We start from the raw sequence: 26,043 nt of genomic DNA, 5'->3' as shown, positions 1-26,043 counted from the left end.
GGTGGTTGGAATTTTACAGTTCTAGGACCATTCACAAAGGATCCTAAAGGAACCACTTGGATCAAGGAAGGTTGAGAGCTACCCCACCCGTAGTTAACTCAGGAACCAGGATACCTACACGAGGGAGCCCCGTGCATAGGGGTGAAGCTGAGTTGGAAATGGCATAGACGCCAATGGAGGTTTGTGGAAGAACAGCAACTACATCGTCTTGTGGATCAGGCCGGTGGAACCAGGACATGGAATCCAGACGAAAAGAACCTGAAAGCAGAGGGGACCGAGTCCAAACCACCCGGAGGTGACCATGAGGCACAGAAGCACAATACCAGCCCTGGTTGGAGGATTTTGGGGTAGCACAATGAGGATGAAGCAGCAGCTGTGGAGCCCAGGTGATGATGCACAGTGCAGGAAGGTCAGTGGGTGGCAGGGCTACCAACAAGCCTTGGCTAATGCAAACAACGGTTTGCTGGAGAAGAGGCTGTGTTGCAGATCAGAAAAGTCTGTGGAACTAACCCAACAAGCTTAAGTGCGAGCCGGCCCTCAGCAGGCAGGAGAGGCAGCAGAAATCAATGGAGCCCCCACGAGGACCCTCTGGCAGCTGGCACAGGGAGTCGTCCACAACAGACAGGAAATGAAGGCCCACAATGCAGAGGATGCAGGCAGGACGTTGTCATTGGAGCTGCGCTGTGCTGGAGACTGGGGTTTCTTGGAATTTGAAGATCTTTAGTGAGAAAAGCCAACATGCCTTGGTAATGACAAACCGACTCGGTGCACAAGAAGTGGTTCACGTCGGCTGAAGAGGGATTACAGTCGCCAAAGTTGCAGGGAAGACTGGTATGGCCTCTGGAGAACCAACAAACCACCACCTTTGTTGCAGAGCCTGGCGATGTCTGTGAGACAACAGGATCAGCAACCCGGTCGTCATCGTAGAGTAGCGTGCGGATCTAGGGAAGTGACTCCTTCACTCCAAAAGAGATTCCTTCTGGCTGGGATGCAGGCTGATTCCTTGGTGACTCTGAGGTTGCACGGCCACAGAGTTGCAGAACTTGGAAAAGCACTGGGACGAAGATGCAGCAGGAATCTTCCCACTGGAACAGTCTTGTTGTAGGTCCTGGCTTGAAGAACAACACAGTTCGAGTCTTGGGACAGTCTTCAGCCGACAGACTGTTAGAACAAATCTCAGGACCCACCCTCAGGGGACCCTTAAGTTACCTTAAAAGGGGGAAGCGCTTCTATGGTGACCCACCTATCAGAGGAGGGATCAGGGACGCTACTTAGCTTTCCTAACCAATCATATGCTCCCATGGGCCAAGATTAAACATGACAAAATCAAGTGGCCACCTGGAGGAGCTCTGGGCACCTCCCTAGGGAGGAGCAGGATAGGGGGAGGACACTCCCCTATCCTTCATGAGGTTTCACACCAGAGTGGGAGCCAAGGGCTTCTGAACTGGGAAAAAATGGTTTATACATGGAGAGCACCAAATGTGCCCTTCAATGCAGTTTGGTGGTGCTCTAAAGCTCCCCACCCTATGTAATTCTAAAGGAGAGGTGATCACACCTCTCCTTCACAGGAAATCCTTTGTTCAGCTTCCCCTGCCAGAGTGAAGCTCGTCATCCGGGGGGAGAACACTGTTTAGGGTCGGCAGCAGCGTGGGCTGGCAGGCAGAACATGTACGGCTACACAGGGAGGTTTTGTAAGGGTCCTCTTAAGGAGCCCCCCCATTACATGGTATCATGCAACTAGCACTGGAATTGGTGTAGTTGCATGAATGCAACATGTTTGATACCAAACCTGACCGGATTCGGGGCAGCCATTGTGTAGTTAGACATCCCGATTTGAATGTGTCCACTGCATACTTTTATAATGGCTGTCCCGCACTTACAAAGCCCAGAAAATGGTGTCCAGGTTGGTAGGGGTACCTCTGCTCTTCCAGGGATACCCACACATGTACAACCTGGCACCCTTCCCTTGGACTGAAGGGCCTGCCTGTGGGGTGACTTATAGGTTAAAAGTACAGGGACCGGGATATAAGGGAAACCTTATATTTTAAGTAAAAGGTGCAAGCACCATTTCACGCAGACTGCAATGGCAGCTCTGTAGACACAGTTTGCATGGGTTCCCATGGGTGGCATAATCCATGCTGCAGCCCATAGTAGATCCCTGGTGTACCAATACCCTGGGTACCTCAGTACCATCTACTAGGGACTTATAATGGTACCCCAGTATGCCAATGGCGGGGTGTACAACATATTCACCAGAGAATTTAGAGGAGAGAGCACTGCCACTGGGATCCTGATTAGCAGGATCCCAGTGAACTACAGGTAAAACACACTGACTCCAGGCAAAAAGTGGTGGTGCCAGAAAGGTCCTACTTTCCTACACCCGCTCTACTTTTGCCTATTTTTGTTAGTTTACTCCTGCTGATTGAAAACTTTCCAAGCACTTGCGCAGGGCTAGCCCTTTGTGTGTGTTTATTCTTAAGTTCATAATAAATTCTGTAGAGAAATTTTTGTTTTAGTATGATATAATATTTATTTTTATTCCCTGGTAGAGATCAGTTTTGTTTTGCTTTGATGATCTGCCGTGTATTTTCCTCGGGCCCCACAATGGCATTTTGCTTATGTCTCTGCTCCAGATCAGTGAACCTAGTCTAATCACTATTTTTATGACTGAAATTTAGAGTACCTAATTTTTCGATGCCACTCCCACTCAAGCTGTAAAGTATTTCTGTTTTATACCATTCCTGTACAACGATTATTACCTTACACTGTTTTATTCACCGGTAATCAGTAAATTGTATTTAATAGTTATCAAGCCTGTTGAAATATCGTTCCACTTCGTCCCTCAACTTCAATGAATGAAACAGTGCCAAATTCCTGAAACACACGAAAAGATCTACACTGCAGGCCCATCAAAAACACCACTGGACTCTACAATGGACACTTGGAGAGAGAAGAAATTAGAAATGTAATTGATCCTTTGCAAAATGTAAGAAAATTGTTTTTGGGAGGAATGAGCATCCAACCATGCTACGAAATTGTTGCTACTTTGTGATCGGTCCACTGCAAGTTACTCTTCAGTTTAGTCTGCTGGTAAAACTCAGATCTCACTTCCAACTCAAGTGGGTTGTAGAGGGGAAAGGGACAGGTCAGAGAAAATGAATTGCTGGAGATGAGTCCCTCTCAGGGCAATACAATTCAGCTGCTTGCTCTACTTTAAAATGCGATAATTAACTGAGATTCCAGTGGCTACCTGGGGACACACCAGGTCTCAGTCCTACCGGCCGCAACCCGGTTACCCAACCCCTTACTGGAACAAAGAGGGGTGCAGCGTGAATACCAAGGCAGATGAAAATTCGGTTGACTGAACAAATTGTAGTAGCTGTATACTCCTACCTCTGCAAAAGTATAGACCCATGCTTTCAGAGGCTTCTTCAAATGTATTTTAAAGTGGTTTTATGTTTGTGTTTACTACTACACATCAAGGGCTGTGGTATTGAAAGTTTGCACTGGTGAAAAAAATAGGGCAAATTAATTTGCCCCGTTATACTACTTGTGTAATATGGAATGGAGCAAACTAACTTTGCCCAAATCCATAAGGTAGATGGAGTTTTGCATCAGATGATGAACTTATTTGTGGAGCCATTGCAACACTCTTTAAATTGTACTTACTATCTTTACTTTTAACAGTGTAATCCATTGGCCTTAAATAACCTTTTTGTAAAATAATAGAACAAACTATTTACTATGTTTGCTACTTTTGTAGGAAAAATAGAACTATTTCTGCCTCCAGTTTAGTTACATCTTTATTTCTGTAAGGTGGCAAGATTTATTTAAAGTTTTTTATTATATGAGCATAGCAAAGCTTGTCACAAACAGCAAAAATATTGCAAATGGATTTGCTCTGTTTTTATTTGTAATTTTATTTATTTTTGCAGCGGTGCAAATTTTGTGTAATATGGCTCCCAGTGTTTAATCTGGGTCTTGTAATCAAAAGGCATTTTACTTTTATATGGCCTGTCTTAGGAATTCATCTGCGTTCAAGGCAATGGCTAAATATAGGGTCTTTTTTTTAGCTTCTCTTATTTTGCTGATTAATTTTTAACAACTCTTCTATTTCAATAGCAGATTGTACAACTGAAATTGAGCTCTATATAGGTCACAAATTGTCTCTTTTCTTCTAGCCAGCTGTTATTTCTTTGCTTTTATCACCAATACCCTCCCTATCATGGCCAGTATTGAGCTTCTTAAAATACAGTTCTGCTCTGTATTATTCTGGCTGCCCATGGTCTTCCATGCCAGAAGCCTGTTAAGCAATCGAACTAGGCAGCACCCCTTTTGAGTATTTATATTTCCTACAGCTGAAAGAAATGCATGACACAATAAGGCATATTTACCCTTACATTTGGAATCATCATCATCATCATCATCTCCCTTAGTGGAAATTAGAAAATAGCCTGTTTAGAATATACTTTCTGTAATGATGTTAGTGGGATAGGGGACCAATAAACCATGTGGACACTTCAAATTTCATTCCACATTTTTTGATGCAGAAATTAAACATAATTGCTCTGCGTCTTTGTTTCAGTACTAGAACCCATTTGTTCATGTGCTTTTTGCTTAAGGATTTCACACTAACCATTAAGTTCATAGCAGCAAAGTAGTACACACATGGAACTTTTTGTACTGATTTGAGCAAGTAGAAAAATGCATCCAAATTATGACAGCCGTTTCGATCTCGAGATTGGTGTAATTTGCAGGGCAGGATCTTGAAATTGAGCACTCATGCTAGGTTACTGAAAGGTTTTGTCATGGTTTTGTAAACAAGAAACATCTAAATGCACCATATTATAATGGCAAGCCATAGGGTACTTCCCTGTCAGACAAGTTCATTCCAAGTCATGCAGAATAACATATAGAAGCGGGATGAAGACTGGTCCTATCTCTAGCTAATGTAATCACTGCTGCCCTTATGCCAATAGCAACCGGTAAGCAGATCGATTTGCCTTATTTGCTTAGTGGCAGTTGTAGATGCACATTCTCGAAACAAACCTCCAAAGTAAATTCTTCAAGAACTTCAGTTAACCTGTCCCTAAATTTGTGTGTTTTGCTGTATGCAGATTCTGAAGCGATATCTATTTTGTTTTAATACGTTTTCGTTTTCTTACCTTAGGTTGAAGAATGTATTCAGTTTTGCCACAAAAACCTGAGTGCTATAGTGGCCACCCCTTGCAACATGAACTGTATCAATGCAAATTTACTTACACGAATAGCTGACCTTTTCACGCACAACGAAGCAGATGAAGTGAAGGACAAGAAAGATAAATTTAAGAGGTAAGAAATTAGGTGCTAAATTATTCCATTTTTGGGAGAATGTTAGTGCACCAGTTACTTTGAGATTTGCTCATTACCTAAGTTGCAGCTTCACCTTAGAGCAGATTTTGTAGAGCACAAAACCTTTCTTTTTAGAGGGGTTATATTGTCATCATGCTTATGACAGTGCTGTATAGTTCGAAGTAAAATGTCAAATAATGATTAATGTGAATAATCATTTTGAGATTTCCAAGATATCTTTATTTTGTCTGGTGTTTTTTTTAAAACACTTTATTGTTGACCGCAATATGATGTGCAGTAAGAGAGTAATTCGTTAGGTACAGTCTTTTTCTATTTACAACAATCCCCTCAGTCAAATTACATAACAAGTCTGTTCTCAGCATTCTGGGGCCTATTCCGATACCCGGTCGGACAGCTGTCCGTAGCCTTACCGTGCGACCGATACGTACCCGGAGCCGGTCCGTCCTGTAGAGTAAGATGCGCATAACTGACAAAAACCCGACCGACACGTAGGCTGTGATTGAAGCTCCATTCTCCGTCCGAGCCGTAACTCCTAACGCTGAACCGAGTCGCCCGGAAGCAGTATCCATAGCAGTTTCCGGCATGACAAGTACGATGCGTACTTCCTACGTGCAGGACGGGTCGCCACGTACGGCACGTCACAGCATATCAGCTACGATTCGCGCCACAACTCAATACACGGCTACGAGACGGACCAGCTTGCAGCGGGTACGAGACGGAGCAACAAGCAGTGTGTACGACACGAACAAATCATGAATCCCATCGCGCAGGTCATTACAGTACTCTACATCTATGACCGGATCAGGAACCGACGCCGACGGTGCAGGTGGTAAGTCAGACCCCTACCACATAAACAAACGACACGTCCCCGCAAAATGGCACACACACACAGGGGATCTACATCCTGGCCACTAATAGCCCGCCATAGGGGTTGCATGGCCCGCACCACTAACACCCCCACTCATAAGGGACCTGTTGGCCATCACTACTGCCACCCCCACCCATAGGGGACCTGTTGCCCATCACTACTGCCACCCCTACCCATAGGGACTATGTTGCCCATCACCCCTGCCACCCCCATCCATAGGGACTATGTTGCCCATCACTTCTGCCAGCCCCAGCCATAGGGCTTATGTTGCCCATCACTACTGCCAGCCATAGGGCTTATGTTGCCCATCACTACTGCCAGCCCCAGCCATAGGGCTTATGTTGCCCATCACTACTGCCAGCCCCACCCATAGGGGACCTGTTGCCCATCACTACTGCCACCCCCACCCATAGGGCATATGTTGCCCAGCACTACTGCCACCCCCACCCATAGGGCTTATGTTGTCCATCACTACTGCCACCCCCACCCATGGGGACTATGTTGCCCATCACCCCTGCCACCCCCACCCATAGGGCTATTGTTGCCCACCACTACTGCCACCCCCACTCATAGGGGACCTGTTGCCCATCACTACTGCCACCCCCAACCATAGGGGACCTGTTGCCCATCACTACTGCCACCCCCACCCATAGGTACTATGTTGCCCATCACTACTGCCACCCCAGCCATAGGGCTTATGTTGCCCATCACTACTGCCACCCCCAGCCATAGGGATTATGTTGCCCATCACTACTGCCACCCCCAGCCATAGGGCTTATGTTGCCCATCACTACTGCCAGACCCACCCGTAGGGGACCTGTTGCCCATTACTTCTGCCACCCCCACCCACAGGGCATATGTTGCCCAGCACTACTGCCACTCCCACTCATAGGGCACCTGTTGCCCATCACTACTGCCACCCCCACCGATGGGGCTTATGTTGCCCATCACTACTGCCACCCCCAGCCATAGGGACTATGTTGCCCATCACCCCTGCCACCCCCAGCCATAGGGCTTATGTTACCCATCACAACTGCCACCCCCACCCATAGGATGGGTGATGCGCAAAACATCCAGCATACTCCAACATCAGGTATGTCAGCAAAATACATCCCCCCTAACATCATGACAACAGTGTGTAGTCTGTGACAAATACCCACAACAGTGATTATGACTTCGAACATACAATGTAACTAAGAGCACATGTGTGACCAACACATGAGTGTGACATACACAAGGCAAGCATCACCATAGCACTGTGGCAATGCAAAAAGAACACCCCCTCACTGTGTAGAACAGAAGTTAAGTGGGGGCTTCCAAAATGCAGCAGATGTTGAGCATTGTGGTGATGGGGACTAAACCCCCCCCCCCTCATCACAGTGACCAAAAGGTAAGTGTCATCATGGTCAAAGCTGCAAATAACAAACAGCATGTATGATCCCTGCTCCCAACACATCAAACACTTCTGGGGCAAACTAGTGGTGGTGTCCCATTCCCACAGAGATGTGGTGAGGCTAACAGTGCTGTGAAAACATAACACACTCTCGGCCATGTGCAGACAAGCACCACACATGGGGGCTGACAATGCATACAGTGTACAATGACATGAGCAGAAGTGACCATCACTAAGCATGCACACATCTCAAAAATAGACACACTAATCAAAACAACATGTGTAGACTGTAGGTGTCAGCTCACAAACACACATTCCATGCCAGCAATGGCACCTAACAACCCGGATGAATGTGCACAATGATGTGATATGACTCACAGGGACAGCAGGCAAAATCACAGAAACACCATCCAGACAAAGGCCCACAACAGCAATACCAATGCACTGGTGCAGATGCACAAACACAAACAGGCAACCTCACACTGCACATCTGACACAGCATGTGTGTGTGTGTGTGTGTGTCACAGTATCCCCAGGCAACTACACAACACATGAGGGGGGCTGAACCACAGTGACACAGATGTGGACACAGTGCCACACAATAGTAAACCATCATTGGGACACCCTCAGTGGGAAATCGGGCATTGGGAGATGAGAGGCAGCACAACAGACACATGTGACACAAGCTGGAATGAACACAAACTTACACAGCAACACCACTAACCCCAGGAACCAGACATTGTGGTGACCCAAGCATGCATGACACCTCCACTGTGGTGACAAAGGCAGATGTCGTACAAACTGGGAAACCCAGACATGTGTCCTGCGCCACAAACGTACATCACACATACACAAACACAAATCACTCCGCATGGCCCCTCATCCATGGACAAACGGGAGCTAGGGGACCATCCATGCAAACATTTACATCAGTCCACCCTCCACACCACACACCCTGAACTGAAACAATGTGCATCTGTGAAGCTCACATGGACAGGTGACATTGCACATGTACCCATGACAAACACAGGGATGTTGGGAGGAACTAAGGTGCACAGACACATCACACAAGGACAGTTGACAACCCTGGGGAATGACGGACATACTGCACAGTATGCGGTATATGGCCATAACCTCAAAGCTCACGTAACCTGCAGAATCCCTGCCACAGTCCCAGGACAATGCAGAAGCCAAGGAGAACCACAAGGCACACATGCGGACACCTGCCAGCATCGCAGCCATGAACCCGACAAGTGGGAGCACTCGCACACACATACAAATGTCTCAATCACTGAAAGGTACCACCCAAGGACAACTACATGATTTAGCAAATAAACAGGTGCCTTGGGGAAGCCTGACTGTGTCCCATCTGTGTCTGTCAACATCATCACCACTCAGAACTGACAAATCCCAATGATACACCAATTAACCGTAGTGTGTCATGCACCCACACATCTGGTAGCACATTGGAAAAGTAGTGGGATGAACCCAGTACCACTCAGCAAGCATCAACAACAGGAACATCTCAAGGGAACACTGTCTGTGTATGGACAGGAATGTGGACACACACACATTCTCATACAACACACACCATGGTCCCAGGCCATGTCACTGGACAACACACTTACTTGAGGGGACCCAACTCCTCTGGAAGCCCAGCTGTGCCAAACATATTTACTGCACGTCTCACTCATGTCTGCAGAACACTCAATCAGCCATCAGTTACCACACAATGAGGCTCTGGTCACAACAGCCTGGGTACGTGAGTCTCCCCCAAGTCATCTGCACATACCCAAAACATATGTCTAGCAAGTTGCACAGAGGACCCAGTTGCTCCTATACCAATGATGCCCACACCTGTAGGTCCAGTGTTGATGAGCACAAAGTCTGTGGAAGTGACAAATTGGACAATGGGAAGCACATCATATGTGCAGGGATGCAAGCTAGAGATGTGACCATGCAAATGAAATGTTCACAGGGATGTCCACAAATAGTTGATCCTGACACACCCAGGTAGCTGCAAAGGATGATGTGGATACCCACCAGAATAGGATACATATCTCATGGACCACAGGGAGTACCTCACAGCAACACATCCGTATTCAAAATTGGAAACCAAGCATCACAGGTGCAAGGGCATGTTCAACGTCATCAACATAATGTACAGCTAAATCTAGTTCACAGGGATAAAGAAAAAAGCTTTATTCAGCATATTAAAAGTTAAACGTCTGTTCAAACAAAAGGCCAATGGCCAGTCCATGTCCAAATGCCAAGGAGTGAAGTAGAGTGACAACTGTCACACGTTGCTTGCCTGCACTGCTAAGGACCGGGGTCATCCCCCTCGGAGGGGCATAAATGGGGGCAGGCCAGGCACCGCAGGGACAGGATCAGGGTGCAGCAGAGGGAGGCAGTGAAGAGGTGGTGGATGCAGGCGAGACACTTGCAACTGCAGTGGAGTTGACTGAAGTGGTGGGTGCTGTCACAACTGTGGGGCACCAGTCAGATGGGGTGGGTGCCGGCACAACTCCAGTGGGCAGGTCAGATGGAGTGGATTGGGTCACCACTGCAGTGCCCAAGTCAGACGGGGTGGTCGTGGACTCCAATACAGTGCCTACATCCATGGGAGCGGAATGGGGGGGCAGGTGAGGTCGGCAGGGCAGGGGGGGGACATGGTCCCCACATCAGTGGCACCAACCGTCTGACCAGGTGTGGAGGAGCAAGTGCTAGGGGGGGATGGCCTTAGCATTTTGGGGGTGGTGTATCTGTGGGTGGGGGGAACCCGGGGCACGGAGTGGCGGGGGAACCTCTGGAGTGGTGGCCTGGGGGAAGGAGGACGGATACATTGCCTTGTAGCTGTGTGGTGGCGGGGGGGTCTTGCTCTTCTGGCACCGGGGGGACTTGCAGGTGGGGGTCTCTGTCTGACTGCGCCTGGGGGAGGGTGTCCGGGTGTGAGGGGCACTCCCCTCTGTGTGTGGGGACTTCCTCTTCCCCCTGTAATCAGGATCTGCTGGGTCGGTGGGGAAGAGGCCAAGGTCACAGAGGAAGAGCTTCTGGGGAGATGGGGTTGCAGGTGATGCAATGGAAGGGGGCTGGGACGGAGAGGTCTCGGAGGACTGCGGAGTGGTTGTGGATGACTGCGTGTGTGTCTGCAAACCAGCCCCTGTGAGTGTGGTATTAGTCCCCTGCGCTTGCCTGTGTGCACGTCTAGACCTTGGTTTGGGTGTTTGTGTGCTTGGGCCAGGTAGGCTGCTAGGAGTCTTGGGTGGTGCAGGGGTAGGAGGGGTGCGGGACTGTTGGAAGAGGGACACTGCTGCCATCACGGACTGATTGGTCCTCTGTAGGGCAGACATGCCCTAGGAAATGCCCTCCATGAATGACACCAGTTGTGTCAACAGACCTGCATGTGCATGGAGGACCTTCAGCATCGAAGTCTGCCCTACATGGATCTGTCTCAGGGCAGCAGGGGACACAGGGGCAGGGGGTGTGGTGCCTGGCACAAAGGAGACATGCTCACGAACACGGGAGCCCACAGGGACCTCTGGGATGGGAGCCGATGGGAGGGTGGAGGTGGTGGCGGGGACAGCCTCACTAGCTGGGGTTTGGTGGCTGCTGACAACTGCCTCCACAAGGGAGTCATCCTCAGAGCTGCTGTGGCCCTCAGCTGGGGGGTGGGGGGGGGTGCTGCTGACCACTCCTCTGTGTGGCTCCACTCGCCCTCCGTGCCACTGGGTCCACCCGACTCCTCTCCTTCTGTCCCTGTAAGGCTCTGTGGCTCTTCCTGGTCCATGGAGCTGTTCCCTCCTGTGGCCGTGGATATATCTGGATAGGAATAGGAATAGGAAGTAAGAGAACAACATCAGTCACCTGCACCGACTGCACACACCACAGTGAGTACATCACATCACAGGGCAAGCCCTGGCATCATCAGCTGAACACAGCTCAAAGTGCCAACACTGTTTTAGAATAAGACAATTGTTATTCTCAACATCAACCATGGCACACATATCCCTCCTTGACTTTCACACATATGTCTGTTGCATGTTGGATGCTAACACCCCAATGTGCCAACATGCTCCACCCAGACATTAGTTGTCCATGCAAGTGAACATGTAGGAGTATGTCACTATACACACAGCACATCTCTTGCTACTGACTCAGTACAGGTGTCCGGATGAAGGGATGGGCGGAGACTCATTTCACATGCTTGTGATGCATGCCAGCAACACACACTATGATGTTCTCATGTCCTGATGGGCAATGCCACAATGGGGTGCATGGTGCACACTTGAACCCAATGCAGTATCACTCATATCAAGTTAAATGGCATGGCACTGGGATGCCCTGAAAGTCAGTCAACACTGTCTCCTGTCACAGGGGCAGGGCATCCAGACAACAGCAATATGCACTGACTCAAAATCCTAGCTCAGGGGTAAAGCTAACTCTGCAGATGACCGGCGCTCTTGCCCATCCCATGCAAATAACATATCCAGGACCCAGAAGACCCCACATCATGCAAATCAGAGATATGAGCCTCTGCAAACACAAATCCCTGTACATTAACACATCACAGTCTGCCATTCATGTAACCCAGCTGCATGAAGGGCACAGTTGCATACACCATTGTGCGCTGTCAGATGATCACACACCTATATGTCACTCAGGTCTTGTCTCTCACAGTCACATCTCAGATGTCATGCTGACCCTCTGAATCATGGACACCCCAGTTGTACGTAACAACAAGCCACACCCTAATGACAAAGAGGCAGACACCTGAGGGCACATGTCACTAAGCACAACCTGCAATTTCATACACAGGAGTGGGATTACAGAGTGTTTCTAAATGCCCTTGAGGAGGCATGACTGGCCAGGTCTACATGAGACAGTGTTAGGCCCTGGACAGTAGTCAGGTGGCTAAGCAAGTGTGACATACTTGATATACATACTCCTGAGGCCCAAAAATTTGAGTCCCCTGCTGCATGGGTTTGTTTGGAATACCCCAGCCACATGTTGCGAGTGAGACCAGCAATTGGAACACGTCTCAAGGGCACACACAGATCACATGTCCGATCTCAGGCTTTGTGTAAACAATTGACCCACCCATGAAACACACAGCAGAGTCACAGGAACAGATACTGACCGGTAGCTGAAGCATAGCTGACTGGAGGGACACAGTGCCCTAGTGACACAAGCAAGAGACTGTAGGGGCCACACCTGTGGAACAGATGAGGAGGGTGCATCACACAATTGAGGGACATGAGTATTGGACTACAAGACCTACGTAATGTGAAAGTGTGACCAGGCCAAAAGACTGCTATTAGCATGTCAGACATAGTACACAGATCAGGCATGGACTTACCCCCTTCCTGCTGCTGTCTGGCCTTCAGCTTCCTATCCAGGTCCGGGAAGACCACCGCCAGTATCCGGAGCATGTGGCGAGTCGGGGTCCGGTGTCCGCCCCTCCTGCGTGGAGGTGACCGCTTCAGCTGGACTCTAGCTATCCTCCGGGTCCAGCCTCGAAGGTCCTGCCACCTCTTCTGGCAGTTGTGGATCCGTCGCTTGTAGACCCCCACCGAACGAACAGCCCGGGCGATGGTCAGCCAGATCTCCTGCTTCTGGTGGGCATCAACCTGTGAGGATGACAAAGTGAAAAGTACATTAACACACATGCCCCAGATTTGTGCAGCACACATTTGGATATACATGTCGTCATCACAAAGGGAAATGAATTACACAGGTAGTGCAACCATGGGGAAGGAAAAATCACCTGCATGTCTGACATGTTAACAATGCCTGGATAGTTTAAGCTTGCACTAATGCACTTTAGCAGCAGGAAAGCTATTCATTACATGTACTTACACACTTTGGGGGATGAAAGGAGTTAGTGAGAATGCTTGCCACTGGTGCACACACTGCTAGTACTGCTAGTCAGACCACATGCATAATTAGGAAGGCAGTGGACTGCACACTCACCTGCTCCCCTGGTTTCCCATAGAGCTTGCTGTACTGTGGAAGGAGCCCGTCCAGCAGGGCCTGGTTCTCCTCCTCAGTGAAGGCTGGGGCCCTCTCCAGAGTACGTGCCATAGCAGGAGCCTGAGGATGCAGAGACAGCAGCAGTGGTAGCAGGGATGTGGTCCAGTAGCTTGTAGTGCAGGCAAGTGAGCTCCCTGGGGGTCAGCCAGCCTTATATCTGTGCTGCAGAGGCAGACTCTGTGCCATGTGTCCCAAGTGATAGGTCCAACACGGTAGCATTCTGTGAATCTGGCCAATCCATTTAAATGTACGACTCGTACACGCCTTCCGCATCGTTCAAATCTTCACCTTCGTGGAACACTTGAAATTGCAACATTGTTGTAGGCATCCAACTGAATTTCCAGTGCACAACTCGTACAAGTTTTGAATCCGCATCTGTCTCGATGACAGTCCGGAGCCAAATGGTGCGCCCGGCTCGTTCAACTGACTGTACAATGCGTATTTTGAATATACACATGCACCCGTCTCCATACGATTCAATGGCCAAGGCGTACGCCTGTCTCGGACCATGCCTGTCCGCGTATTCATGATAGTCACCCGCTTCGGACCTCATTGCCTTCAGTGACAAAGCCCACGAATGGCTCGGTCATGACCCGTGCAATGCGTACGCATTGTCACCCGCCTCGGACCTCATTGCATTCAATGACAAAGCGTACGCACGGCTCTGTCATGACCCGTGCAATGCATACGCATTGTCACCCGCGTCGGACCTCATTTGCATTCAATGACCATGCGTACGCACGGCTCGGTCATGACCCGTGCAATGCGTACGCATTGTCACCCGCGTCGGACCTCATTGGTGTGACTATTATACGGATGCAACACACATTTACTGGCCAGAGACACTTGTGCACACTTACCACACTACAGCATTGGCCAGACAGTGTCCCATGGCATGCAAGGCTGCATTCCCTGGGTGTTTGTGGGGGGCCACATCAGGTTTTTTGGCTGGCACTTTGTGCAGCCACTCCCAGGCTGTGCACGTGTACATGGGGGCAGAATCCTTTGTGTGTTGTGCACATTACCACTGTGATGTGCACTTGTACAGTAACAGGCATGAGTCACAGACACAGTGTCAGGTTGGATATGTTTAGGACATGTCACATACACCCTGAGTCCTGGGGGTGATGGCATGTACGTCACAGTGAGACCTGTAGCTACAATACTGATGTGCACCCACAGTCTGTGTGCATGCTGTGTCTCAGATGTGTCTGATCAAATGTGCCCAATGGGTGACAGTCTCCACATCCATGTGGTATATGCATCACCCTTGATGGGGTGTGTGTCTAAGAGACGCACATGTAGGGCTGGCAGGAACACTGTGGCCACTACCTGTGGGACTTGCGCTTGCCTTGTGGTGTGTACGTGATACGCCATGTCTATTGCTGTGTCGATGTCGCAATACAGGGACCCTGGGTTTTTGCATGGCAAAGATCTGTGATGCTTGGGAGACATGAGGCCTCACTTGTCACTGTGGTGTGTGTTTGGAACGTTGCAGCAGCACATAGGTTGGGTGACACAGCCAGATGATTGGCCATTGCACTACATGGGACTCATGTGGACATGTGGAATTGAGATGTGAGGTGGTGGTCATGTAGGTGACATATGTGTCCATGCCCAACAGCACACACCTCCGTACATTGTGTAATGTCATGATCTAGCATGTGATATTGATCGTGGTCATGGCCACATGGGTGGATGAATTGACAATCTTCCTTTGTGCATCTCTGTACTGCAGGGCACCAGCTGTCCATCGGCCGTTCCCAGACCTTGATACCATGCAGGAACGCGACTGCATCAGATGGTACCGCTTCACCAGGCCACTGATTGCAGAGTTGGAGGAGCATTTGGCGCCACATCTGCTACCTGGCCGGACATACCCTACAGCACTGACCCCAGAGGTGAAGGTGATGGCAGCCCTGCACTTCTTTGCTACTGGTACCTTCCAGTACACTGTGGCTACTGTTGGTGGGACGTCACAAACGATGTTTAGTCGGGTGCTACGCGATGTCTTGGAGGGGATGTTGCATTTCCTAGAGCTGTATATCAAGTTCCCGAGCCCAGCTGAACTCCCTGAAATAAAGGATGCCTTTTATACACTGGGGAGGATGCCGAACGTCATCGGATCTATTGATGGGACACATGTTGCCCTGATACCACCACAGGCACATGAGCAGGCATACCGTAACAGGAAGCACTACCATTCGATCATTGCTCTGGTGGTATGTCTTGCTGACATGTCGATCACACGTGTGTGCACGGTTCCCTGGTTCGGCGCACGATGCCTACATTATGAGGAGTAGTCGCATTGCAACGCTGATGTCAGATGCCAGCTCAGCATGCCTGGCTTGTCAGTGTGTACTGACTGTTTCTCATTGTGTGTGTTTGTCAATGTTGTATTCCGCACTCCTACAAAACTCATCTACTTGTTCATTTTTGTGTGTAGGTGACTCCGGATACCCCAACATGCCGTGGTTGCTGACACCCCTCAGGAACCCTGTGACACCAGCCGAGCTGCGCTACAATGAGGCATTTGGTCGGAGCAGGAGGGTGATTGAGCAGACATTCGGCCTCCTGAAAAGCCGCTTTCGCTGCCTGAACAAGACCGGAGGGGCCCTCCCATATGAGCCTGCAAAGGTGTGCAAAATAATCCTTGTCTGCTGCATGCTTCACAACATGGCAGTGCGGAAGGAGTTGCCTCTCATCCACCTCTGGCACCTGTGGAGGATCCCGGCCTGGGCCAAGATGCCAGTGAGGATGAGGGTGACGTCCGCTCACAGCTCATCTACAACTTCTTCACCTGAATTTGAGTTTCCAGGGTTGTTATGTGAATGTATGGAGGTAGCCTGGAATGTGTTGTGCCAGCTCTGTTGCTGTCTGAGTGTGTCTGTGAGCCACTTGACTGGATGTGTGCTGTGCTGTGTCCATTCAGGTGGTGTGTACTCCACAATAGGGTAGTACTGCGAACTAGTGTTTGTGTAGGTGTCTTGCAACATGTTTTGTGCATGTGTATTGCATTTCTCTCCTGTTCTTCTGTGCTTTTGACTGTGTCTTGTGTCTGTCCTTCCCAGGGTACTTTGCCTGTTGTGTGATCAACACTGACCCCCAACACCCAGAAGCCACCAGTGTGGAAGTTGACAATTCCCATCAACTGTTGTACCACACATCCCTGGACTTCCATTTTCCAACACATTGAGTGCGTGTGTCCACTGTTTTTTTTTTTTTTGTTGAAACATTTTTTATTGTTTTCCAACTCAACAAGACAACAATCATCTCACCATCCCCCCCCGTCCAGGAAATGCCACACATGTATCAGCATCCCCGACTCTCCTGAAGTGTGTCCACTGTTACGTAGAATTACCGTGCAACTATTGTGGAATAAACGTGTTGCTGATGTGTAATGAACCTGTGCTACGCTTTCTCATGTGCGTTGTCTGTCTTCCCACATCTGAGTGACATCTGCTTACCTCACCTGTGGACTTGTTACCACTGACTGGGGTTGGTGTGTCTGTGCATGCCAATGTGTTTCAGGTCAACATCATTGTGTGTGATAAGTAACATGGCCATGGTGAGTATGTTTTGTGTTCCCATAGTGGTGTGTCCCCCTCACATGTGTCACATCACCATGACTCACTTTACGTTGGTCACATTGTTGCAGTATTTGGCATGCACTCTGTTGTATAGCAGATCGACTTCGCCCTGAACATGACAAGTTGGAATCACAACAGAGGCAAGTATGGTGTACTCGTGAGTTTATTTACAAACATGTGTGAGGGAAGAGCACAGGATGGTGGGTGCTGTACATTGGTTTGGGAATCCAAAGTTCACATTGGAGTTGGAAGTGCTGGTAGATGAAATGTCCAGAGTAAAGTCCACAGTCCTCTGATACATTGGCCCAACATGAACCCTCCATGTCATGTGGGCGAGTTGTGTGCGATTGGACAAGGTGAACGGGTTGCGCACAAAGGACATTGTCCAGAACAGGTTTAGAGGCCCTGGGGGATGTGCTGGGTCATCTGCCTCTCACATGTCCATCTTCGGACGACCCCTCTTCTTCCCGGGGGGGGGGGGGGGATCCCGCAGGGGTGTGTGAACAGGTTGGTGTTGATCTGGCGGAGGCATTGGATTATGTCCTGATGCACCGCAGTAATGTCATCCCACTTGGCCTCCATGCAGGCATGGTGGGCGACCTGCTTGTGTTGCATGTCCTTGAGGATCCCCACTACCTGGCCAAATCTTCCGGTGCTATCCTGGTACACATCTAAGATGCGTGCCAGGTGGGGGTCATCATGCAGTCCAGACCCCTCTGCAAGGCGCGCCCTGTGCCTCCCACCCCTCCCAGCACCCCTCTTCACACGGCCAGGACCAGCGGCGGGACGCACAGGTGACACTGGGACCCCATGGGTGGTGTTGCTGATGGTGTTTGCTGTAGCTTCCGGGGGGGGGGGGGGGGTCCTGTGTCCCTCTGCTGTGGGTGTTGATTGGCCTTGGTCTGGCCGTGTTGGCGGGGGTGCCCTGTCGGTGTCCAGAGGCCAGAGGCGTGGGTACAGGGGTGCAGATGTTGATGCTGCTGGTGCTGCATGATGGCTCACACCTGAGGGGCCAGGTTGGTCGTCGTCATCTGAAGAGGACAGAGAGAGAGTCAGACCAGAGGGCTCAGTGTCCGCCAGAGTCTGGGACTGGGTATCCTCATCATTTGGTGCTGGGTGCCCAGCACCACCTGTGTTTGCAAGAGACACACAATGTGAGTTATGTTTCTACATGCATCAATGGTTCACAAACATGACATTTTCCACTTTCCGAACAGATGCCTGCATGTACACTGCTTTTTCCCTGCTTGTCACGGACAGAGTTTGATATTGTTGTTGGCCATTTCCCAGCATGGTCTTGTGCTCCCCACAACAGAGCCCAGTGTCAGACATCTTGTCAGTCCCTTCCCACTCCCTGTGAGGCGAGTACGGTTCAGTGTGAGCTTGCTGGGCCATGTGGGTGGGTGTAGATTGTCTGTGACTGCGACTCCCATCATACTCTTGGCTACACCCCCTACCCAGAATGCCCATACTTCCTCCCTCTTGACTGCTTCCCTGTGAGGGGATGTGACAGCAGTGGCAAGATGGCTGACTGTGTTTGTTTGGCTACAAGTCGAAGGTGAGCCCCTGTGCTTCACACAGCAGCACCCAGTACGGGGTATCTTTTGCTGATATTTCAATGAGGTGTGTGTCAATGCATTTACCCAGTGAGTTGTGTGGAGTTTGTGTTTGGGGGGGGGGGGGTGTCTCCACATGCTTGTTAGTATGGTAAGGGCTGGCAGTCCTACTTCCCATCATGAAACGTGCTTCCATTGTAGGGCGTGCAATTTGTCTTTCCGGATGTCAGTCATTGCTGTCCTGCTTCCGATTTCCACACAACCCCTTAGCAGGGCCTTGTGCTCCCCACAGCAGGTCCCAGTGTCAGCCATCTTGTCAGTCATTTTCCACTTTCTTTGATGTGGGCATGTTTCAGAGAGGTCTTGATGGGCCAATCAGGAGGGGGAGCATTATCTGTGATAACAGGCTCCATCATGCTTTTGGATACACTCCCTTCACCTGCATCCCCACTATTCCTTCCTGACAGTCAGCTGCACTGTGAAGTGGTGTGTTTGTGGTGGCAAACTGTCTGGCAGGGTCTATTTGGCTTTGTGCCACTGGCTTGGTCTATTTGTTTGTAGGCTGGTGCATGTCATGACACAGTTCACAGTCACAATGAGATGGCAGGTATTGTGTTTGTCTGACTGGCATACAGATCGTGGTATGATTATCTATTGGTTAGTGTAGCTTTGCTTGCGGTGCATGGTTTCACTGTCCCCTTGCCACACAATCTTGGGTATGTTGCTTGTGTACTCACCAGGCTCTGGGATGTCTGTTAGGCCACGGACGCTCTCTGGTGGTAGGATGTCCCGCACCTTCTCCTCCCAGGTCCTGAAGTAGACTGATTTGGCAGGAGGGCCACCGCCGGTGCACTGACTCAGGGCGTGATCTTTTTCGATGAGTTTCTTGACCCTCCTGCGCACGTCATACCACCTGTTCTGGATATCGTCCTTTGTGCGCCTTGCTGGTGCTTGAGCGTTCACCTTGTCCACAAGCCTCGCCCACATCCTGGTTTTCTGTGAGATGGGGGTCTTTTGGACCAATGTACCAAACAAATGTGGCTCTACTCTGACGATCTTGTCTACCAGCACTTCTAACTCACTATCTGTGAACTTTGGATTCTTCTTTGGGGGCATGGTGGTGGTGGTGAGGGATGTGTGTGTGAGGGTGCAAGTGAGGGTGGTTTGGTGTTGGTTTTGCTGGGTGTATGTGTGTGTGCTTTTGTATGAGGTGCTGATGGTGTGTGAGTTGTGTGATGGGTGAGTTGTGAGTGTGTCTGTGGTTGCTGTGTACTGTTGTTTGCTGCTGGCTGTGTCTCCTGTTTGCAAGGGATGATGGTAGTGATTGTAGTCCTTTTATATAGTTGTAGTTGTGGGTGTGTCTTTGTCCCATGATTTTTTATTTGCTATTTATTGGCTTTGTCATTGCTTGTTTGGTCCTTTTTTTGTCTTTTTTTCCTTTGGGATTTGTAGGCATGCTGTTGTCTCATGCAGGCTTCTCTGCCTCGTTGACGCTGCCTATCTTCTGTGTTTGGTACGCGTCGGTCGCGGCGGTCTCTATTGCTTGTGTGCCGGGTTGTCTGTGCGTGTCGGTCGTGCGGCTTGGTCTCGGGTGTGAGTCGGTCTGGTTTTACACGCATTGCATCATACTGCGCAAATCGTACATAGCGGGTACGGGTCGGTCGGGTTCATTCCGGGTTCGTGTCGGTCGGAAAAATCGCGTCTCTTTTCCGGCCGGATCACTATTTTCCCTCCGGCTCGGTCGTATGGCTTGTATTCCATATGTGTCGGTTGTAATTCACTCGCATTGCATCGTACTGCACGGGTCGTACGGCGCTGGTCCTTGTCGGTCATTATTCGGTCCGTGTCGGTTGGTTGGTTTTGCGGCCGTAATCGGCCCCTCTGTGTGGTAAAAGGATAATCTGGATCCCATCTTGTAATGACAGCACTACCAATCGAACAATGGACACGTTACATCCTTAGCGCCACTTCAAGTTTGTGCATATTTACATTCAACTAGCGAGAACTTATAACAACCCCCTTCTCCCCCCCCCCACCCTAACCCACCCCGCCCCCTCCTGGTCTGTCTTGCTTCAGCTTCCACGGTGGTAGCAGGAGTTCTATACATAAACATTTTTCTAGAGATTACAGATTCTAGGGTGAAATCACAATGTCTTGGGTCTACAGAGCCTACTGCCAGAAGATCTCGGAGCGTTCGCGTGTGTTACTGGGTCGCGGCATCTTGTGTGGAGGTCAAATCAAGTGCTTCCAATTCAATCATCATGGCCTCCCAATCCAGTGCTACAGGTTGCTTCCTCAGCACCCTCTCTTCCTCCCTTCGAAGAGCTGCACCCTCCGCCCTTCCCCATTGAAGCATGTCAGTCTGCCAATCTTTATTCTGTCTGTTAACACAGTTGTTACTTTTGTAGATTATAGATACACTGTAACTGATTTTACTACAATAAATGCAGCTGACAATAAAACAAAATCAGGATTGGCATTGCCAATAGGTCTTACTTAAATGTGTTCACCCTGCACTTGCCTGGGCAGAGTCTTTTACCTGTCCTAAACTGGAAAGGAGTGAGTGGGAACCGTGAAAAAGTGTCTGCCTGCTCTGGTGCAGACGAGCATGGACACAATGAAGAGTACATGAGAAAATGAACAAAGCATGTGAGATGGCATATATAACTGAAGCAGAGAGCTGAGATACTTTGGACAAGTGCAAGCAAGTTCCTTGTGCGCTATGGAGAGTATCTTAAACTCTGTTTCTTCACTGTTAACCTGTGGAGAAGTCCTACTGGGATATAACAGAAGCGTGCTGAGATAAATTATGTCAAACACCATATGCCATTTAGGTCTAAACTTATGATTGGAAATTATTGCTGGAATGTACCATATAAAAGATATTTTGTTGCGTTACTATTTTCTTCTGATTTTAGTACACATTTCCCCTGACGAAAGTCCTCCCTGGCCTATAATGCATACAGGGATCGGGTAGCACAGAATGATACATCCATTTGTTAATGATGGAATTTAAGGACTGAAGTGGTAATCCATCTGAAAGATTGTTACACTGTGGAAACGAAATGTTAATAAAATGAATCAGTCATGAAAATTGGAACTTTTGGGTTATTAAGATATATGGAATTAAACTACGATAATTTTAAGAGTGGAGACTCCTTACAGTATCTGAAGTAGTATTTAAGGGGACGCATGTAGTTTTCTATATGTGCATATGGTATTGGAATTTGCATCACCCATGAGTGGAGGGTGATACCGTTTGAGCACACAAGCCAGTGGAATTTGAATTAATTATTTATAAATTGGAGTACATTGATGAGTGCACAGGTTTTCTTCTAATTGGGTAGTAAATTAAGTAACCAACATAGCAGCTAAATTTTGCACAATGTGAAAGGGACAGATAAGTATTTAGGTGTGCAAATCAAGACTGCAGTCCTATAATCTAAAACGTAAGAGATGGTTACCTGGGTCACAGCCTTCCCCACTCAACTAGGAGGAAAGGAAGAATTTTTCTTAATCCATTGAAAGTAGAGTAACTTGTACCAGTAACCTTGTTGATATGTGGGCAGAAGGTAAATTCAGTGTTGATAGTAGCATCAACATTTTTGATCATAGAGGCAGGTGGTGAGAGTGGGCCAAGAGTCATTGGCTATTAAGCAGAGGCCTAGGTCTAAGGATGAATCTGTGGAATAGGCAATTCCTTATTATTTGCACTCACCTTGAAAAGGCTGCTGTTCATGAAATGTGCGATGGACGTAAAACATTCCCAACGTTTAAGGGAAAATTAAGAGTTGGCACCATTTTGTGGTATGAGGAATTGAATCTCAGCATCATTGTTCAAAAATCTCAAGTCAAAAGAATGAAGGAAAGCATCTAATGGGGTAAATTAAACACTAAAGAACTTCACAAAGAATAAATATGTGTTCTATGTTTTTCCTTTTAAATCAAAAATGTACTTGAAATATGTACAAAGCTTTTAAAAGAAGTGCTTAGACTGGAGAAAGATTTCAGTCACTTAAAGTGCAGTTTAGCAACAACTTTAGAGACGATTGTTACAAGACAATGCCAATCACAGTGGATGCAGACATTTAGTAGGATAATCTGATAAACCAAGGGGTAATTTTAGACTGGGTTGAGAATTTAGGGCTGGAATTTATCAAAAATTATATGTTAACTAGACTTGAAGGCATGCATGCTTAAAATTCAGGTGCAGTGAAATTGCCCACTTGCTCTATCTCAGTCATTAGTTCTGAATGTAACTAGTAGAAAAGCTCTACATTTCTGTTCTTCTTTGGTGTCAACTCTTTCACACCAGAGAGAATAAGATAATTTTATTTGGCCATTGCACTTTCTCCCTATCACATTAATTTCGCATTACAAATAATGTGATAGCCCATCAATTGGTTAATTCTCTCTAATAGGCCTAACAAGCTAACGAACAGAGGTTTCTTAGCTAACAGAGCCTCACCCGTCATTTGGCACCATGCTTCATCATAGGTACCTCCTCTCACCTGGGTAGTTGAATACCACCCGGATGGGTTCAACCAAACAGAAATTGCGATCTCATGATAAGTAATTCTTCTGGACAAGTGCAGGATTCCTGTTAAAATTGACTATGGATAGCCCCTAGATTTCGCTTTATTCAGCAGGTAGCTATGTTATTGTTAAAAATCCAAATCTAGATGTATCCTGAAACTTAATGGTTTCTCCATTCAAGAGTTGTGTTGCAAACGTTTCAGCTGAAGTCAGTCTGCCCGTATGGGTCACTCGGCTTTCTTCCAGCTAGAAACCCCCTGCCTACCTCCCCCCTCACAATAAAGGAGTCTATTTAATGAGGAGGCATAAGGCTCTCCTACCTGTCTTTGCAGTTTTTTAGGACCCCAATAGGTCTACGAGTATCTCTAGCTTTAAACCTAAGCACCTATCAGCTCTTTATGCTGCGGTCAGACAAAACTCTGGGGCGAGGAAATATAATCAAATGACACCTCCTTAGATCCCATCCAGCTCCCAGTTGAAAGAACAAACCTTTTCAAACTTTATTCATGAGTTAGAAACTCTCCATACTGGAACTCCGAACTGGCAGGCAACACTCTGCAGAGCTCATTGATTTTAAGTTGGCTAATGTAATAGTGGCCATTGGCCTCATATGTCGTACCTTAGGTGAGTAGACGGGTAAATCCCCCCCCCCCCAATGTGCCCTTCATCATAAAAGAAAATGAATAGAGGCACAGTTGGGAAGAGATGCAGTGTTGTAGACAGAAAATTAGGAAAAGGGGGTGTATTATATGGTGTGGTTGTGCGACTTCACTGTGTAATATTTACCAACCCTTTTAGGACAAGTATGGTTTTGTTTGTCAAACCTTCAGCCCAACTCTGGGTAGCTGTGGCCCTGAGCAGAAAGGCTTACACAAAGGAACAAGTGTAATGCATTTAAGTGGCACTAAAACAGTTGAAGAAGAAATTGATACGACACCAAGGAAATCCAACAAAAACTTATAAAAGTAGACTGCATTTATATACATTTTTGGACACCATTATGAAAAAGATCCACTGGAGAGTTCTGGGGGTATAGAATTTACAAGGTATAGTAAATCCAATCCTTTCACTCAACCGTGAACAAGCATTGACAAATTCAACAAATTTGACACTTAGAAACTTTTTCACTGAAAAGCTGTTGGACTAGTTGTAATTCAGTCACTTAGAGTAAATTTAGGTGGCCAACTCTAGTAGGGAGCCAGTGAAGGGGACCAGAAAGATCCTCGGAAATAGTTACATCAAAGGTAGAAGCAATTCTCAGTCAGTTCCAGGCACATATATCCATTGCAATGGTTTCCTATGGAAGTGGTCCTGATATAAGTGATGCAGGATGCTGAAAATTCTTAAGGATGCTGTGGATGCAGTGCGGTCACCAGGGCCTTCCTGTGGCTATTCCTCGGTCCACGAATGGGTGAGGCAATCCTGGTCACAGAGTCTTAAGTCCTCTCGTCATTGGGCTGCTAGTCGCCTGGTATTGCGGTCACAGCGATATCCTTCCTTGGGCGATGGCTCGGCTTCTGGGCAACTCTCCCGGGCTCAGCGAACTCTGATGCAACTTTGGGTGTTGGATCTTGGTCTCTGGTGCTTCACGTGGTGGTTGGCGGCTGGTGGGCTACCATCTTGCCCCAGCAGTCTTCTCGGCTTTTGTGGCCCTTTGCTGTGAACAGGGGGTCAGCTAACTGTCCCTTGGGCTTTCTTGACTTTGGCTGGGCTCTAGTGACGACTTCTCTGAGCAGGACACAGAAGGCACTGTCCCTCTCCTTTGCAAGCCACCTTGGTCTGCAAGTGCAGTTCACGCTAGTTCCTCGGTGCAGCAGGCAGTCCTTCTTTGGTCCTTCTTCCATTGCAGATGAGATCTGAGTTCTGGGTGCCCTATTTATGCTCAGAAATGTATACTGTAGAGTGTCCCAGTTACTTATTATCATGACCACACTCATTGATACACGGGGAGACCCAGTGTTTGCAGTCGAAAAATGGGTGGTGGATAATTGATGTACCACCCATGTGCCACCTAAACCCCCAGAGGCTAGAGTAGTATTCAAAGTCTGGAAGAAAATGATTGAGATGCTGGTTTGGGAGGATCACTTAACTAAAGAGACACCACTATGGGAAGGAACAAGGTTGACACAAGCGACAACATTGGAGGGGTCCACAAATAGGATCTTATATGCATCTCAACCTTGGCTGGTGTAATGTCGGAGGTAATATTGAAATCATATAAAGATCTTTAAATGAAAAAGCAAATACATTAGTCATTTTCTTTTTTTGCTACCTCCTACTGCGACATGCCCAGTGTAGAAGCATTCAGCAGCTTTCCAGATTTTAATCCGCTGGAAGCTAAACTCCCCATGGGGGAGATGGGTGACCACAAGAGCACTTAAATATATTGCACACTGATCACCAACACAGGAGACTCCTTTGTTAATTTTTATGCCGCCTGGGAACAACACCTTAGACCTCTGGATGAGGAATCATGTTCTTCCAAACTTTAAATACTGTAGTCTCTGGGGGACATAGGGGGGTTTAGGTGACCCCTGTAGAGCACTTGGGTGGTACATCAATTACCCATTGCCTATATTCCAACTGCAAACGCAGGGTCTCCCCATGTATCCTGACACCATTCATTGATAATGAGTAATTAGGACACTCTATAGTAGGATTCTACTGCTGCAATTTCACCATCAAAGGTGGACTGGAAGCATTTGGCCAGGGATATTT

General features: G+C 48.2%; 1 protein-coding gene across 4 annotated transcripts in view; it reads left to right on the top strand.

Moving 5' to 3' along the window:
- SANBR (SANT and BTB domain regulator of CSR) overlaps positions 1–26,043 on the top strand; it is a 285,399-nt gene that overhangs the window by 29,014 nt on the left and 230,342 nt on the right. For all 4 annotated transcript variants that reach the window (XM_085612351.1, XM_085612350.1, XM_085612352.1 and 1 more), the window contains one exon: positions 5,171–5,331. In XM_085612351.1, the coding sequence (XP_085468477.1) occupies positions 5,171–5,331 (161 nt within the window). The remainder of the gene's footprint in view (positions 1–5,170; positions 5,332–26,043) is intronic.

This window comes from Triturus cristatus, chromosome 6 (genome assembly GCF_964204655.1).
Source record: "Triturus cristatus chromosome 6, aTriCri1.1, whole genome shotgun sequence".
Taxonomy (NCBI): domain Eukaryota; kingdom Metazoa; phylum Chordata; class Amphibia; order Caudata; family Salamandridae; genus Triturus; species Triturus cristatus.
Note: the sequence above shows the minus strand (reverse complement) of the source record. Positions and strands in the feature narration are given on the sequence as shown.